The 19,067-nt window shown below is 39.2% G+C and overlaps 1 protein-coding gene across 1 annotated transcript in view; it reads left to right on the top strand.

The window, feature by feature from the left end:
* LOC133632895 (nuclear receptor subfamily 6 group A member 1-A-like) overlaps positions 1-15,788 on the top strand; it is a 267,492-nt gene extending 251,704 nt beyond the window's left edge. The window contains exons 8-10 of the mRNA XM_062025697.1: positions 6,809-6,930; positions 7,023-7,175; positions 12,772-15,788. Of these exons, the coding sequence (XP_061881681.1) occupies positions 6,809-6,930; positions 7,023-7,175; positions 12,772-12,902 (406 nt within the window). The 3' untranslated portion in view covers positions 12,903-15,788. The remainder of the gene's footprint in view (positions 1-6,808; positions 6,931-7,022; positions 7,176-12,771) is intronic.
* Positions 15,789-19,067: the final 3,279 nt, after the last annotated feature.

Genomic DNA, 19,067 nt, shown 5'->3' with positions numbered 1-19,067 from the left:
TCTTTTAACCTTTTTGAACAAGTCGTGCATGCTTTTATTTCAAGTCGCCTGGACTACCGCAATGCACTTTATGCTGGCATTAGCCAAAAAGCTCTGTCCCGGTTGCAGTTAGTCCAGAACGCGGCAGCACGACTTTTAACAGGGGCCAGGAAACCCGAGCATATAACCCCAATTCCTCAGAGTTTGCACTGGCTCCCTGTTCATTTTAGAATGGATTTTAAATCCTTGCTGTTTGTTTTTAAAGCTTTACATGGACTGGCACCTCAGTATATCTCGGACCTCATCCAAATTTACACTCCCACGCGCGCTCTGAGGTCCGAGAGCCAGCTCCAGCTCGTGGTGCCCAAGACCAGACTTAAATCCAGGGGAGACAGGGCCTTCTCTGCGGTCGGCCCTAAGCTCTGGAACACTCTGACCCTCCATGTTCAAATTGCTCCCACAGTGGAGTGTTTTAAGTCTCGTCTTAAGACCCACTTTTATTCTTTGGCTTTTAACACTACGTGAGTTGTGTGGTCCTCTGTCCTCTGTGTTTTTTTTAATAAATTTTGATTTCTATTTACTGTTTTAATTGGTTTTTCCCTTTAAAATCGTTTTTAATCATAGTTATTTTTATATTGTTTTTATATTGGTTCCATGTTTTTAATATTGTTTTTAATATTATTTTTAATATTGTTGTGCAGTACTTTGGAAACATTTTTGTTGCTTAAATGTGCTATATAAATAGAGTGGATTGGATTGTATTGGATTTAAACGCAGTCAAATCGGCCATGTGTACTTTCTTAAAGTGATACACACGTTGGAGGTAAGAAGGGACACAGTATCACTCCTTGTTTCCTAATGCGTCTGTATCGTTGGACCCATCATTACCTCTACTGCGGGGGTGTCCAAAGTGTGGCACGTAGCTTTTTTTTTTTTTTTTTTAACGGCATGCTAGCTTTATTTTGCCATTTTTGCAGGTATACGCCTCAGCGTCAAATATTTTGTTCCTTGACGAATGATACCTGCTGGCATGCTAACGTTAGTATTCTAGCGTTCCTAGCTAATTTTGTAGGTATACACCTCGGTCATATTTTGGTACTCGATGCATGTTAACGTTAGCATGCTAGCATTTTAAACAAAATCTTCAGGTACACACTTCATTCAGAGTGATATGTTTTGGTACTTGACACATGTTGCAGTTAGCATTTTAGCATGCTAGCATTAGCATGCTAGCTTTGTTTTAGCTAATTTACCAGGTATGCACCTCGGTGTCATACTTTGGCATTATAGCACTAATGCAAACTGTTAGCATAGTACTTTTAGCATGCTATCTTTTTTTTATCTTGTTTGCCCATATTTTTTGTTACTTAAAAATGGCACTGTATTTTTTGATTTGTAAGTCCGTGGCCCCTTAGTGGAAAAAGTTTGGGCGACAAAGCCGCTAAGTTGACTCCCTGCATTGTTTTATTGTCTGATATACCAGGTGTGTTCGGAATAGTGCTGTTAAACAATTATTTCTTATCAGATTAATCACATTCATCACAGTAAATCACTCGCTTGCCTAATTTAATTTAGCTAAATGGACCCGATATTTTACCACAAAGCAATTTAATTATCAAACAATCAATTTTTTAAAAGTTTTACTTGAATGCACGTCATTTATTTGCTCAAAACCTGCTAAGGGTTTAATATCGTGGAAGGTGTATTTTGAAACCAAATTTGCCGGTGAGTTAGCATGCTAACATTTTATGCTAGCAATTTTACTTACTTAAACCTAAAATTTAAGCCTTTGATACTTGCCGGCATCTTAGAACTAAGTATGCTAACTTTTCCTATATTATGCTAACATTAGCATGTTAACATTTTATGCTAGCATTTAAACTCATTTTGATCATTTAAACCAACAATTGATAGGTTTTGAGATATGTCTCCATCTTGCAAGTAGACTAACTCTTCCCATTAATGTTAGCATGTTTACGTTTTTAGGCCAGCTTTTTAGCTAAAATTATGTTTAAACCTAAAAAATCATTGGTTTTGGGTACTTGGCGCCATCTTAGAAGTACGTTATTTTCCTATGTGATCATGCTAATATTAGCATGCTCATATTTTATGCTAGCAATTTAGCTAATTTTATTCACTTAGACCTAAAAAATGAAGGCCTTATCTTAGAAGTATGCTACCCTGTCCAATGTTATCATGCTAACATTTTAGGCTAGCATTTAAGATCACTTTGATCATTTAGACCAAAAATTGATAGGTTTTGAGACATGTCTCCATCTTGTAAGTATACTAACTCTTCCCATTAATGTTAGCATGTTTACGTTTTCTGCCAGCTTTTTAGCTAAAATTTAGTTTAAACCTAAAAAATCATGGCCTTTTATACTTGGCGGCATCTTAGAAGTATGTTAACCTGTCCAATGTTATCATGCTAACATTTTTGGCTAGCATTTAAGCTCACTTAGATCATTTAAACCAAAAATGTATAGGTTTTGAGACATGTCTCCATCTTGCAAGTATACTAACTCTTCCCATTAATGTTAGCATGTTTACGTTTTCTGCCAGCTTTTCAGCTGAAATAATGTTTAAACCTAAAAAAATCATGGCCTTTGATACTTGGCGGCATCTTAGAAGTATGGTAACCTGTCCAATGTTATCATGCTAACATTTTTGGCTAGCATTTAAGCTCACTTTGATAATTTAAACCAAAAATGTATAGGTTTTGAGACATGTGTCCATCTTGCAAGTATACTAACTCTTCCCATCATTTAGCTAATTTTGTATTTTTAAACCTAAAAATCGAGGATTTTGAAACTTGGTGCCATCTTAAAAGTATGCTAACTTCTCTTATGTGCGGACAAAATTAATTGCATGATTAATCTGTGTTTATACATGATTAATGCAATACTTTTTTGTGATGAATGGCATGAATTAATGCGTTAAGTTTGACAGCCGCAGTAAGAAGCGAAGTTAGGACGCATACCTCCACCTAACAGGTAGCGCCACATATATAAATGTATGGGAAACACTGTTGCTACATTAACACTTATCCCACTGCCTTAAATTGACATGTTTTACGATGCCTGTTATTGACTCCTACAGTTGTTTTTTTTCGAGGATATCTTTGGAATAACGTTAGATTTGAGATTTACGGATAATGTCCGACTAATATTTTACAGAGAATTAAGGTAGACAGCCAGACGTTCCGGTCTGTTAGCTCAGTATCTTAAAATGGTTTATAAAGTCTTCTATCACGGGAGTATACCTGGATGGGGGCCAGTGAAGCGGTCCATGAACAGGAGGACTCCGCAGTGTGAGCTGCGGCTAGCGCCGTTCATCCGGCATGCGATTGTGGCTCTATCTGTTGGTAGGAGAGGAAGTGTGGGGGTTTGCACGTGTGTAAATCAGCCTGGAATTATCTAACCTCGTGACACGATTGCGTGTAATATACGGCACAGATTTGAAGCCTCAGTTAGTATTTCTGCTGTTTTAGGAGTGAATGTGTGATTTATGCTGGCGACTCCTAAAGGATGTGAACTGGAGAGAAGCGATAACGTTTGCACTGCGTTGAATGAATGGCTCCTTCTCTGAAGCACAGTAAGAGTTTAAAAGGAACCTCATGGCAGCACACCAAAGTGACGGAAACATTTAGGACTGTTGGTCATGTGACCAACCCAGGACGCACGAGAAAGAGCTCCCTAAATTGCTATTTTGGGCCATCCTTTTAATTGTGTTAATCAGAATTTAATGATTTTTCACTTTTTTTTCCCCCAAGTATTTCCATTTCAAATGATTTCATAGGTTACCGATGCATTTACAAATAATGCAGTGTATATAAGATGTTTGGTGGGGTTGTTATTTTATTTTCTACTGTAAGTCTTTGTTGCTATTTTTAAATAAATAAATGATAAATGGGTTATACTTGTATAGCGCTTTTCTACCTTCAAGGTACTCAAAGCGCTTTGACAGTATTTCCACATTCACCCATTCACACACACATTCACACACTGATGGCGGGAGCTGCCATGCAAGGCGCTAACCAGCAGCCATCAGGAGCAAGGGTGAAGTGTCTTGCCCAAGGACACAACGGACGTGACTAGGATGGTAGAAGGTGGGGATTGAACCCCAGTAACCAGCAACCCTCCGATTGCTGACCCGGCCACTCTACCAACTTCGCCACGCCGTCCCTTTTTCTTCAATGTATTTATGTAATTTTTAATCTAGGGAAATATGGCAATATTTAGTCGTGAAATTGCTAAGAAAAGTCTATGTTGTTTACATTTGAACCGATACCAGTGCCATTTTTGGTACTTTAAAAACAGTGCTTGAAATGCTGTTCTGTCGAAATGAACTAGCCGTCGAAATAAGCTACCTAACTCTACTAAAAAAATTTCTCGAGGTAAATTACCATCAAAATGAGCTACCTCGTGTAGATTAGGAGTTGATTTGTCTTTGGCGCTACAAGTCATTATTTTAAAGTACCGGAAATTCTGGACTATAAGCCATGACTTTCCCCTACGCTTTGAACGGTGCAGCTAATGTATGGACTTTTCTTCGCTAACGGCGATAAGACTTAGACTTAGACTTAGACTTCCTTTTTATTGTCATTCAAATTTGAACTTTACAGCACAGATAAGAACAAAATTTCGTTACATAAGCTCATGGTAGTGCAGGATAAAGCAATAAGGTGCATATATAAATAAATAAATATATATAAATAATATATAAATATATGTATATATATATATAATAAATAAATATATATAAATAGATTACTGTACAGATAAATATATTGCACTTTTTCACATGCGTCCACTTTTATGGATGTATGTTATATTGTCTTTTTATTCCAGCTAGTTAATCCATTTTGGGGGGAGTTGAGGGGATCATTTAATTATGATGCGTTCAAGAGTCTTACGGCCTGAGGGTAGAAGCTGTTACAGAACCTGGAGGTTCTGCTTTGGAGTCTGCGGAACCTCTTTCTAGGATCCAGCAGTGAAAACAGTCCTTGGTGGGGGTGGGAGGAGTCTTTGCAGATTTTCTGAGCCCTGGTCAGGCAGCGGCTTTTTGCGATCTCCTGGATAGGAGGAAGAGGAGTCCTGATGATAAGGTTTTGTGTTCAACAGATGTCATTAATCACAAGCAGGGACACTGAAAAGATGTCTTATTTTTTGTGCTATGGCGCCATCTTTTGGACGAGTTTGCTCACTGCAGGCGCTGCAGGCTGAACGTCCACGGTATTTAATTCTGTTTAGTGCTTTAAACCGGAAGTAGAAGTGCCGTTCCGTCTTCTAACTGCCCATAGCGTTTCTACTCGTACAGAGTCTTCATTCATCACTCCAAGCAACGTTTGTAAGTTTTACAATATAACTAAAACATTTCTTACTTACTAAACCATTTCATGTGTGATGTCTGTAGGAGTGTTTTCGTGCATATTTGCACGTGCTATTGTAATGTTATGATGCGAGCGCCGTGAGCATTAGCTAATATGCTAACATGTCTACCGAGTGTCTGTGTTTGTATTATTAACTTACAATGGCATTCTTTTTGTATTGTTTCAGTTTTACAAATTTCTCAGTAAATTCACCAACACGTCACCGTGGAGTTATTGAGTCTGTTTAGCTGATTGGAGAGCTAGCTTCCGCAGCTAGTGGGTCCATGACGATGACTTCTGTTTTGTTTCATCACCCATTTTACTGCCATGTTACAGACACCATTTGGAAACAATTAAGGGATGTAAATAAACATTTATAAAATATTTGTGTAAATAATTCATTTCACAACGTATATATTTGCGGCTTATTGTTTGGTGCGGCTAATATATGGCTAATGTTTTTCTCAAATTTAGTGAGTGCGGCATATATCCCAGTGTGCTCTACAGTCCGGAAAATACGGTATATTACTGTCCTAGTGTCATGGGCACGGCGTGGCGCGGTTGGGAGAGTGGCCGCGCCAGCAACCTGAGGGTTCCTGGTTCAATCCCGAGCTTCTACCCGAGCAAGACACGTCACCCTTGCTCCTGATGGGTCGTGGTTAGAGCCTTGCATGGCAGCTCCCGCCATCGGTGTGTGAATGTGTGTGTGAATGGGTGAATGTGGAAATAGTGTCAAAGCGCTTTGAGTACCTTGAAGGTACAACAGCGCTATACAAGTATAACCCAGTTACCATTTGTGACCAGTAAGAATGGAGATGATTACAGCAAGAGGAAGTTAACATTGCCGCTATAATAGCAGCCTGCATATTCCTTTTCATCACCGTTTAAACAGCAATAACAATTTCAATGGAAACAAAAGCTTGTGTGTGCTCCGAGTAACGACGGCAATACCGAGCGTTAGTTGGATAATTATTTGATGGCTAAAAATACTTGTGCTACCTCTACATGATGAATAGGTAATAATAGCCGTTCTACAGTGGTTGTGTTTTTTGATATCTAAATTGGTGTTCCGAAACTTAACCTATCCTTTTTTTTATGTGGTAGCGCCAATGGAGAAGACACACCTATCGAATTACGCAACTGGTATCAAAGAAGCAGCTCATTTCGAGAGAACACAGGAACTTCAAAAATTAAAAACATGCACATTTTTGTTTAAAAAAGTTAAAAAAAGGCACAAAAAGTTTTCCCTCTAACTGCAGTAGCTCTTTGTTGTTATGAACTTAGAACAATAGTTATAATGTATCCTTTGTGCTAATTCCAGCATATTTATGTTGCAGCTATTTCTGCTGACACATTGATTAATATGTACTGTCTTCATTAAAATAAATAAACCTCAACTTGTTGTACTGGAAGCAGCTTGTGGAACAAGGACTGACTGGACTATGTGTGTTCTCTCAGTTTCAGCGAGGACGGCATGGAGGTGATGGAGAGGCTCATATATCTGTTTCGTAAGTTCCACCAGTTGAAGATCAGCAATGAAGAGTACGCCTGCATGAAAGCCATCAACTTCCTAAATCAAGGTGCCCGAAGTCAAATCACTCTTTTCAAAATGCGTGTTTTGTTTACCACCGTGTAGTCTTGGTCACAGTGCCTGGTTCTTGCACGTCTGCAGATATCAGAGGACTGTCCAACATCTCTCAGCTTGAGCAGCTGAACAAGCGCTACTGGTACGTGTGCCAGGATTATACTGAGTATAAGTACCCGCACCAGCCTAAGCGATTCCCTGAGATCATGATGTGTCTGCCAGAGATCCGCTGTATAGCAGGTAAGGCTAGCAGCTTTAAAATCATGTACCGTATTTTCCGGGGTATAATGCGCACTGCCGATGAGCGGTTCTAGTCAGGTCTATATTCATACAAAAGATGCATTAGGGCGCATTAGAGGGGTCATATTATTTTTTTATTTTCTAAATTTAAAACATTTCCTTGTGGTCTACATAACATGTAATGGTGGTTCTTTGGTCAAAATGTTGCGTAGATGATGTTTTACAGATCATCTTCAAGCCGCTTTCTGACAGTTGCTTCAGCATGCGCCGTTTTGTTGGCAGTCTTATTTACGTGGCTCACTTTCGGCAGCGTCTTTTCTCCGTCATCTTTGTTGTAGCGGTGTAGCGCGCAAGGACGGGAGTGGAAGAAGTGTCAAAAGATGGAGCTAACTGTTTTAATGACATTCAGACTTTACTTAAATCAATAACAGAGCAGCATCTTCCTATCCGTGGCTCACTAGTGCAATGTGTCCCGTGAAAAACAGTCCAACCGGAACTCTCTAATAACTAAAGTTCGTTGGGTGAATAATGTAAACTCACTACACCGGTATGTTATATATATATATATGTTACTGACAGATATAAGTAAGAAATGTACACTACTTTATATTATAAATGGCAACAGCAGAGGGCAGCACGGTGGTACAGGGGTTAGTGCATGTGCCTCACAATACGAAGGTCCTGAGTTCAATCCCGGACTCGGGATCTTTCTGTGTGGAGTTTGCATGTTCTCCCCGTGACTGCGTGGGTTCCCTCCGGGTACTCCGGCTTCCTCCCACCTCCAAAGACATGCACCTGGGGATAGGTTGATTGGCAACACTAAATTGGCCCTAGTGTGTGAATGTGAGTGTGAATGTTGTCTGTCTATCTGTGTTGGCCTGCGATGAGGTGGCGACTTGTCCAGGGTGTACCCCGCCTACCGCCTGAATGCAGCTGAGATAGGCTCCAGCACCCTCCGTGACCCCGAAAGGGACAAGCGGTAGAAAATGGATGGCTGGATGGTTGGATGGATGGATGGCAACAGCGCAGGATGAATGTCCCATAACAAGAAGGTAGAGAAAAAGAAGAAGCTTATTTACTACAGACTACAGGCACGGACTACAAAGGCGGATGCGCGCAAATTTTCAGGACTTATGCAGATCCCAAATACAGATCAGCAGGTACCAGAAGGTAAGAAAAGTTGCTTTTGCAGTATATTGCGTAACAAAACCCCAGATAATGTCTTACCTTATACACACACCATAATAAGACTCGTATGTTGAAGCAATCCACCAAGCGGTGCACCTTCATAGCTTACCAAAGTCGTACTAAAACATTTTGATAGATTTTTGAGCGCCGTGTGTAATGTTCTATATTTTTAATGGAACATGTAACATTTTTGTGTTGTTTACTTGAGTCATATCTCTTACTGTATGTGTGACTGCCATCATATTGCAGTCTGCACGTATGTCTTATGTGTGACTGCCATCTACTGGTCACACTTATCATTTCACCATGTACCAAATAAAATAGCTTCGAGGTCGGTAAGCATAAACCAAAACTATTCCGTACATTAGGCGCACCGGGTTATAAGGCGCACTGTCAAGTTTTGAGAAAATGAAAGTATTTTAAGTGCGCCTTATAGTCCGAAAAATACGGTATTACAGTCTGAACAGAAACAAGAAAATAACACACTTATCATTTAATTAAGTGATTCTTTGTCGTACCACTAGATGGAGCCCGCGTACCACAGTTTGAGAATCGCTGCTCCGTGCTGCTTAATTCTCAGTACTACCAAACACGAGTCCACGTAACCGAATGAACGTTAACTGAAAGCCCAACATAACCGTTATGATGAAAACATTACTTAGAGGGAGTTTGGCAGAGTCCCCCTTGAGTGCTGCTTGACTGGTTGTTTACGAGAGCCGCTGTTTCGTCTGCAGCCGGACGTGACGTCACGTGCAACATCGGTATCGGAATATGGCACCGTGAATTATTTTGCGTGTATCGATACTCGGTCGTACCTACAGAATCCGGTCGATGCCTTATACATTCGGTACCCATCACTAGTCCCGATTACCCTGATGACAGTTTCATATAGTGACATCCCTTATCTACATCCATGTGAAGTTACTGACACCTAGTGACCAGTGTATAGTACTACATAGTATGAACATGTCTTTATTTGTGGCGAGCCTTATTCAATGACGCCATAGATACCCGACTGAATATCGACTAACAAATCAACATCGGGCCAAAAAGAAGGTTTTCTGGAATATAAAGCGCACCGGTGTATAAGCCTCACCCACTAAATTCTAGAAAAAAAAATCCATATTAGCTGCACCGGACTATATATATATATATATATATATATATATATATATATATATATATATATCGTTGGATCTATGCTATGCGCATGCGCTGAGGCTACGTTTTTTTTTGTTTGTTTGTTTGTTTTTTTTAACCTTTATTTATAAACTGCAACATTTACAAACAGCTGAGAAACAATAATCAAAATAATAGGGGTGTAACGGTACGTGTATTTGTATCGAACCGTTTCGGTACGGGGGTTTCGTTTCGGTGCGGAAGTGTACCGCACGAGTTTCCACACGGACATATTAAGTAGCGTACTGCACATTGTGTAAACAATACTCAAAATGCCGGACATTTGAGGCATTTAAGAAACTCCGCCCTGACAGCCCCGCAAAAGAGGACATGTCCGGTGAAAGAGGATGTATGGTCAGTCTATCCTAGCCCGTTAGCTGCTAGCATGCTAGCAAAAGAGGACTAGCAGCGATCGGTTTCACCGGACATGAAACCAGTCGCTGCTAGCATGTTAGCAGCGACCGGTTAGGTCCTGACTATACGTCCTCTTTTCACCGGACATGTCCTCTTTTGCGGGGCTGTTTCTTAAATGCCTCAAATGTCCGGCATTTTGAGTTAGGGCTGTGTGTATTTCCAATGTACGTTCAGGGTTAAGAAGGGGTTAAAAACAAAACAAATTGTGCGTGCAGCAGCATTGGTGAGGGAGGGGCAGAGACAGAGAGAGCGAGAGAGTTGTGATAAACGCGCATGCGTCGCCAGGCTCTGCTCTTTATCCATAGATTTATCACATTTTATTTTTTATTTTCTATAGCAGGGGTGTCAAAAGTGTGCATTTTTGTAACATTTTCCTTGTTTTATTTGGCAAGTTGAAAGAACATGGCGCCAGTATGCTGTTTTTTTTTCAAAAAAATACTGGAAAAGATAGAAATGTAGTTTGTCTCTTTTATCCGATTATTAATCGATTAATCGTAGTAATAATTGACAGATTTATCGATTATCAAGTTAATCGTTAGTTGCAGCCCTAATATATATATATATATATATATATATATATATATATATATATATACATATATATATATATATATATATATATATATATATATATATATATATATATATATATATATATATATATATATATATATATATATATATATATATATATATATAACTTCAATATATATATATATATATATATATATATATATATATATATATATATATATATATATATATATATACCGTATTTCCTTGAATTGGCGCAGGGAGTATAGTATTCGCACGTCTAGAATTACTGCTGGGTCAAACTCGTTTCTCAAAATAATTAACGCATGCTTGGCCTTATCGCCGGTTCATTATTAACGCCGGATCAAATTCGTTTCGCAAAATATTAATTTTATTATCGCATGTCTATAATTTCCGCCGGGTCAAACTCGTTTCGCAAAATATTTAGCATATGTCTAGAACTTCCGCCGGGTCAAATTCGTTACGTCACGAGTGACGCTTTACCTGTCCTCATTTTCAAAATGGAGGAAGCTGCTTTCAGTAGTTTGCATTCGCAGAAAGGAAAAAAGATAAAGAGCTATTCAGTAGGATTTAAGGTCCAAGCTATTGAATACCGGTACGGTATGCTAAAAAGAACAGTAAGCAGCTATGTTTTATTAATATACCGTAGCTGCGTGTGTCAAATACTGTATGAGTCATTAAATGACTCCCGCCTCCTGGTGGTAGAGGGCGCTAGTGATCCTTCTTGCGACTTCCGGTACTGCAGGAGAAGTGACAACACGCAGCAACAGATTTTTTTTTTTTTCCTCTCGCCTGAACTTTTACCATGGAGGATTACATACCGGTATCTAAAATAAAACAGTTTTCTAAACTGGACTTTCAATCGAAGCAGGAGGTAATAATAAAAGGAATATCTCCATCGAGACAGAGAGACTTTTAAAACTGAAGAAAGAAAATAAGGAAGACTTCTATAAACAAGTTATCGATGCTTTTGGTCAGAAGGAGCTGCAAATGGACTCCATTTATAAGTACAGGTAAGACCATAATAACGTTTTTTTTATTAAATGTGCTTTTCATGATGGTATGCTTACATCCCACTCAAAGCGCACGCCTAAATTTACCGCATTCCTTTTGGTAAACGCCGGAGTGAGAAGAGGTTTTAAAATAATTACCGCATGCACAGCCATCCCGCAGGCTTCCGGTAAACGCCGGAGTGACAGGAGGTTTTAAATTAATTAGCGCCCCTGTGGCTATTCAAGGAAATACGGTATACATGTTGTGAAATTAGTAATTTACACATAAATATTTTGTAAATGTTTATTTACATACCTTAATTGTCTGTAACGCAGCAGTAAAATGGCTGATCAAACAAAACATAAGTCATAGTCATGGATCCATTAGCTGCGGAAGCTAGCTCTCAAATCAGCTAAACAGACTCAATAACTCCACGGTGACCTTTTGGTGAATTTACTGAGGAATTTGTGAAACTGAAACAATACAAAAAGAATGCCATTGTAGGTTCATAATACTAACACAGACACTAGTAAACATGTTAGCTAATGCTAATGATGATAACATTACATGATTGCACTTACAAATATGCATGAAAACAAATATGCATGAAAACACTCCTACAGACATCACACATGGGACGGTTTAGTAAGTAAGAATTGTTTTAGTTATATTCTAAAACTTACAAACGTTGCTTGGATGAATGAATAATCCATACGAGTGGAAGTACTATGGACGATTAGACGACGGAACGGCACTTGTACTTCTGGTTCAAAGCTTTAAAAAGCAGGAAACACTTTAGCCGTTCATCCGGCAGCACCTGCAGTGAGCGACCTCGCACAAAAGATGGCGCCATGGCCCAAAAATAAAGACACCATTTGAGTGTCTTTGCAAGTGTTTAATGACATTTTTTTGCATTTTGACCGCCAGCTAAGAAAACTCCATAAATCAGGCGCACTGTTTTATAAGCCGAAGGGTTCAAAACGTAGGATAAAAAGTAGCGGCTTAGAGTCTGGAATTTAAGGTATTTGTTGTTACTTCAAAAAGCAAGGGGAACAAAATTGGAGATTTCCAAGGCACACCTTTATGGCCGACTAAAACCCTTTGCTCGCCTTCAGTTGAGCTTGTTCCCCGTCTGTTACCGCCATAAGTGAAAGGTCAGCCAACACACCCCTGACACGTGTGTGTGTGTGTGTGTGTGTGTGTGTGTGTGTGTGTGTGTGTGTGTGTGTGTGTGTGTGTGTGTGTGTGTGTGTGTGTGTGTTTGCAGGGAAGCTGGTCAACGTCCCACTTGAGCAGCTCCCTCTCTTGTTCAAAGCAGTCTTGCACTCCTGCAAATCAAGCCTGACCAGCTACAGGACTGGCCCGTCACCCTGCGTGACCGCCTCCTCGGGAAACTAGAGGCCGCCCTGACCCCACACACCCCCAACCACCCTACGGCGAGGGACCGGTCGCCCCTCCTTGTGAATGTGACAAGCAGCTAGTTTGTTTTCTTTGTTCTATTTATTACACGACAGAGCTGAATGTATGCTGATTTACACTGTGCACATGCTTCTGTACAAAACAAATGCTCGTAGATGCATTGGTCTTTGGAGTTTACAAGTGTGTATCCAGTTTTGCTCGACGTGTCAGTGTTGCCATTGCTAGAGCTAGACTTGAAGAAGAAAAAAAAAGAGTTTATTTTATTCAGACGGGGGCGGATAGACGCGAGTGTTTTTAGACTACCTCAGGAAGATGTTGTTGCTATTTTTGTGGTGTTGATGAAGAGTTGCCCAGTCTAACACAAACTCCCAGTGGATGCCTCGGTCACGGTGTTTTTACGACACTGAACGTAGAAAATCCAGCGACTTTATCTGCTTGGACTTTTTGGACATTCCGCTTACGGGAGGCGGTCTTGTCAGTGTAACATTCCACGAGTTAAGGTGACGGCTATTTGGATCTTTGCGATCCTCGGAAAAAGGAGTATACGGGTATTTTTTACAATCGTAGACTGGGGATGTAAGGTTTTATTGCAAGGGTATGGGAGGGTATCTAGGTTTGTTGTATTGTTTTTGACCAAAGTGTTATGCAATGCTTTTTGTTTTTTTGTTTTTTCCCCCCCTCCAAATGCCCTTTTACGGGCACGACTAAAACAAAAATCTTGTCGTTGAAGGATCGGGGATAAGAAACGAATCAGTCTCCGTCAGAGGGAGACCTAGCCAGACTTCCCCCGGGGGAATGCTGCTAAACCTGCGCGCATGTTTACATTCAGCAGGCGTGGTTCTGGGCTAGCTAGCTCATATCGACCGTCATGGCCTAGTCGAGACACGGGGATGTCGGACTTTTTTTTTTCAATTTTTTTTTTTTTATCAGGTCCCGCCAGGTCCAATCATGCTTTTGCACAGACCGAGAAGCAGATTTAGGTGAGACCTGACCTGAACGCTGTCTCGGGTTGTGAGTTTTAATCGGGAGCGCTGACTCCACGGACGAAGCGAGTACTGTAACGTCAGCAGATAATCAGCTGGGTGAGATTGATGCATTTTTGGTGACTTGACCTCTGGTGCTTGCTCTCTGTGACAAATATGCACATTGTTGTAGAACATGGTCCTTTATCTTTGGACTACGAGACGATGACGTCAAAGTATCGTCTTTGATTCCTCAAGTTTTTGTTTTTTGTTTTTATGATCCGCTTGGTGATGTGCAACCATTAGAAATGCAGACAAAAATGCAGTCATTGCAAAGACTCTCGTTTTTGCAAACGGACGGTGAGGTTCAGAGACCGTGAGCCACGGCCCACCCGCTGTGTTCTGCTCTCAGGCCCGCCCGGCCTGGATGGAAACAGGGTATTAAGTGAGTGTTAAGTACTGCATTCAGGAGTTACTCAGAGACCGCGCTCAAGTGCTTGTTGTGTTGGTAGACTTAGGACAGGACGTAGTAGGTCCTCTGTAGACAAAAGATGTTTTCCCTTTTCACTTGATTTGCGCCGCCCGCGCGCCCAGTTTGAAAGAGAAACACTCGGCCAGAATTTATCTGCTCGGTATTTCTCTTTCCAACGTTCAATTAGCCTCCTTTCATCTTTTGATTTTTATGCCTTTTCATGTACCTATGTAGTTCTTGTGAATGTTTTGGGTTTTTGTTATACTTCCTGTATTCTTTTTGTTTTTCTTGGCATGAGGATGAGTCCTCATTCCCGACATTTGTTGACTTGATTTAAAATGCATTCCCGTTGTGCACGGCGACTCGTGAAAGTGCTACTCAGGAGATGCGATGTCAGACAAAACTTTCATGCGACATCTTGGACTCTTCTGTGGTATTTGATATGCTATGTTCCATGCTACCGACCGGCGTTAACCCATAAGAACCCAGACCCAATTATGCCTCAAGAATAAAGTGGAAGACTTTTTTATATGAATAAGAACATCCATGGACAATTTCAAAACATCTCACAGGTCAATTCGGAATCACTTACCGATTCTCGCAATATTTGGTAAATATACAGGGGAAACTCAAAAAGTTTGAATATGGTGTAAAAGTCCATTAACAGTAGCAGTTCAACTTCAAATGTCAAACTAATATGTGATATAACCTCATTACATACAGAGTGAAATATATCAAGCTTCTACTGATCATTTTAATGAATATGGCTTACAGTTTTTGAAAACCCAACATTTTCTGACATTTATAATTTAATCTTTTCATAAGCTGTAAGCCATAATCATCAAAACAATATCAAAATAAGTATAGAAATATCTTGAGTTGCATGTTATGAGCTTATGTCATATACCGTATTTTCCCGACGATAGACCGCACCAATAAATAAGTTGCACCCACAAAATTTGTTTTCCATATATTAGCCGCACCGGACTTTAAGCCGCAGATATATACGTTGTGAAATTAGTTATTTACACAGAAATATTCTCTAAATGTTTATTTAATTGTTTCCAAACGGCGTCTGTAACATGGCAGTAAAACGGCTGATCAAACAAAACAGAAGTAATCGCCATGGACTCACTTGCTGCGGAAGCTAGCTCGCCAATCAGCTAAACAGTCTCAATAACTCCTCTGACGTTTTGGTGAATTTACTGAGGAATTTGTGAAACTGAAACAATACAAAAAAAATGCAGTTGTAAGTTGATAATACTAACAGACACTTGGGAATGCGTTAGCACATTTGCTAATGCTAACGACGCTAGCGTCATTACATTACTATAGTACGTACAAATATGCATGAAAACAGTCCTACAGACATCACACATGGGATGGTTTAGTAAGTAAGAATTGTTGTAGTTACCGTAATTTCCGGACTATAAGCCGCACCTGACTATAAGCCGCACCAGCTAAATTTAGGGGAAAATACAGATTGCTCCATATATAAGCCGCACCCAACTATAAGCCGCAGGGTTTTGATGTGTAATTAGCGTAGTATATAGGGGTTCCTGCTACCACGGAGGGGATTGTCGGGACAGAGATGACTGATTGGGAACGCAAAGCGTCCCATTTATTAACAATAAATCTTTCAATCATTCAATCAAACTTTCACATCTTTGACATGGCGAACAGCATTCGTGCAGAGTACAAATAATACAACGGTGCAAAGTAATACAAAGTGCTCGCCTGTACGTTATCAAAATAACCAGCCTACCGGTATATGAAAAGTCAGTCTTTAATCATTGTGTCATCGTCTTCCTCCTGCGTACTAAAACCACCGAAATCCTCTTCGTCGGAGAAGAACAGGCCGTATATAAGCCGCACCCTTATATAAGCCGCAGGGACCAGAACGAGGGGAAAAAGTAGCGGCTTATAGTCCGGAAATTACGGTATATTGTAAAACTTACAAACGTTGCATGGAGTGATGAAGAATCCATATGAGTAGTTACGCTGTGGACAGTTAGAAAACAAAACATCCGGTTCAAAGCTCAGTCTAAACAAAACGGCAATGCAGCATCTGCAATTAGCAAACTTGCCTAAAATATGGCGCCATAGCACAAACAAAAATAACTTGTTTTTTTCTAAAAAAAAAACTACTTGCATTATGGCAGTCAGCGAAGAGAAATCCACAAGTTAGCTGCACCGATTTTATAAACCGCAGCAAAAAAATAGCAGCTTATAGTCCGGAATTGACCTCGTAAATCTAATTGCTGGAATAAATTAACCTCTGCACGATATTCCAATTTTTGGAGTTTCACCTATATTACAATAAAACCTTCTCAAAACAGGTTACAGGTTTACAAAATCTCCTCTTTTATACGTCCAGCGAGTTAGCGCAATTCGCCTAAAACTGCTTTTTAAAAATAGATTATTGAAAATCTTAAATCGATTCAGAAGACGGTGAATTGTGGTTCAAAGGAAATTATTTATTTGTTTCCGGAACCCCTGTGATGTCACATAAATGTTACAGTTTGCTTTCATGGCAAATGTATTTCTTACAGTAGACTCCTGCTATTTGCTATTTATTACATTCTAAGACTATTGTTGGGGGGCAACAATAATGAACACACCCATAAAAAAGCCCTGAAAATTATAGAACACATTTTAACTTCAGTTTTACACACTGATGTTGCAGGCATACAGTATACAGTCTTGTCAAAGCATTTAATTGCTGGAAAACATTGAGTGAATTGAATTGTGAGACAGCACCTATTTCCATTTACACTACAATTAGAAATAATATTTACAGTTTAAATCAGAGACAACTATGTGGGGGCTGTGAATGTTGAACCGCAAATAGGAGGGATCTACTGTACTAAAAAGGTACTTTAAACTGAAGAAAAGAACACGTTAGTCAAAAATAAGCAAAACTGTGAAACTAATAGCATTTTGTTGCAATGCTAAAAGACTGATAGCTTGTTTTCTATTAGCTCATTCAATAAATATAAGAACAGTTAACTTGTCATATCTGACACCCTATTAAAGCATTAAAATTAATACATTGAGCTTTAATGGCAAAATATAAGCTTTTGTCAATGAGCTAGCTTATCTGACGCACTGCCGTTATGGTGACAGCAATTTTTTTCCTAGCTTGTTTTCTATAAACTCATGAAAGTTGTAAGAACAGTTGAATTTTAATATTTGACACCTTATTAAAGCATTACAATTGTTTCACAGATTTAAAACGAGCTTTAATGGTAATATATAAGCGTGTGTTAGAAAGATAGCTTACCTGAGACACTGCCATTTTGGTGATACTGTAGCGATTTTTCCTAGCTGGATTTGTATGAATTCATAAAAGAAATACAGTGAGAATGGTTGAATTTTAATATTTGACGTCTTATTAAAGCATTACAGTTGTTACACAGATTTAAAATGAGCTTTAATAGCAAAATAAAAGGGTGTGTTAGAATGATAGCTTACCTGACAAACTGCCATTTTGGTGATAGCGATTTCTTCCGAGCTTGTGTTCTATCAATTCATTGATGAAATAGAACAGTTAGTTGACTTGTAATATCTGACACCCTATCAAAGCATTACAATTGATACATGGGTTTAAAATTAGCTTTAATAGCGAAGTTTAAGCTTGTGTTAATGAGCTGAGTGACTGTTGTTTTGGTAGTAGCGATTTTTTCCTAGCTTGTTTTCTATGAATTCCTAAACGAAATACAGTAAAAATCGGTTGAATTTGAATATTTGCCACTTTATTAAAGCATTACAATTGTTATACGGATTTAAAATTAGCTTTAATGACAAAATATAAGCGTGTTAGAAAGCTAGCTTACCTGACACACTGCCGTTTTGGTGATAGCGATTTTTTTCCTAGCTTGTTTTCTATGAATTCATGACAGAGTATAGTAAAAACAGTTGAATTGTAATATTTAACACCTTTTTAAAGCTTTACAAATAGTACACATTTAAAATAAGCTTTAATGGTAAAATAAGCTTTTGTCAATGAGCTAGCTTACCTGACACACTGCCGTTTTTTTGGATAGCGATTTTTCCTAGCTTGTTTTCTATAAATTTGTGAAAGTAGCAAGAACAGTTGAATCTAAATATTTGACACTTTATTAAAGCATTGCAATTGTTACATGAATTTAAAATGAGCTCAAATGGTAAAATATAAAGGTAGGTAATGAACTAGCTTACTGACACACCATTTTAGGGAATATCCTTGGATAGGCACGTGACTGTCACATGACAACCACCCCTAGACAGGAACTTAATCAAGCACAACTTTTTAGCGCATTTTAATGTATCGTTGACGCGGGTTCTTATGGGTTAAGTTTCTGTCCTTTCCTCCCTGCTACAGTCGCACAGCAGTGTTGACTTTAGTCAGTGAAATAAAAATCAAATAAAAATAGTAAAATCCTCAAAAGAAATGTAATGGGGATTTCTACAATTGTGATAATAAAAAAAAAACGGTCTCCGTGAGGGATTTTTTAGGTCAAATGCAAAGAGGGGTGTCCAAAAACATTTGACAGTTTTCACCCAATGTAAACACGTTTTTTTTTCCCCAATTGTATTTTGGGCGAATACAGCCGTACTTTGGACACCCCTGCCCTGAAGTTACTCGTAACTCCACGTGGAACGTGTCGGATTTGATCAGACGGGGAATCGTTGCCTTCCCTCCTGCTAACCAGCTTGAAGGAGTCAACC

This window comes from Entelurus aequoreus, linkage group LG17 (assembly GCF_033978785.1).
Source record: "Entelurus aequoreus isolate RoL-2023_Sb linkage group LG17, RoL_Eaeq_v1.1, whole genome shotgun sequence".
NCBI classification, from domain to species: Eukaryota; Metazoa; Chordata; class Actinopteri; order Syngnathiformes; family Syngnathidae; genus Entelurus; species Entelurus aequoreus.
This window is presented reverse-complemented; position numbering and strand designations above follow the sequence as displayed.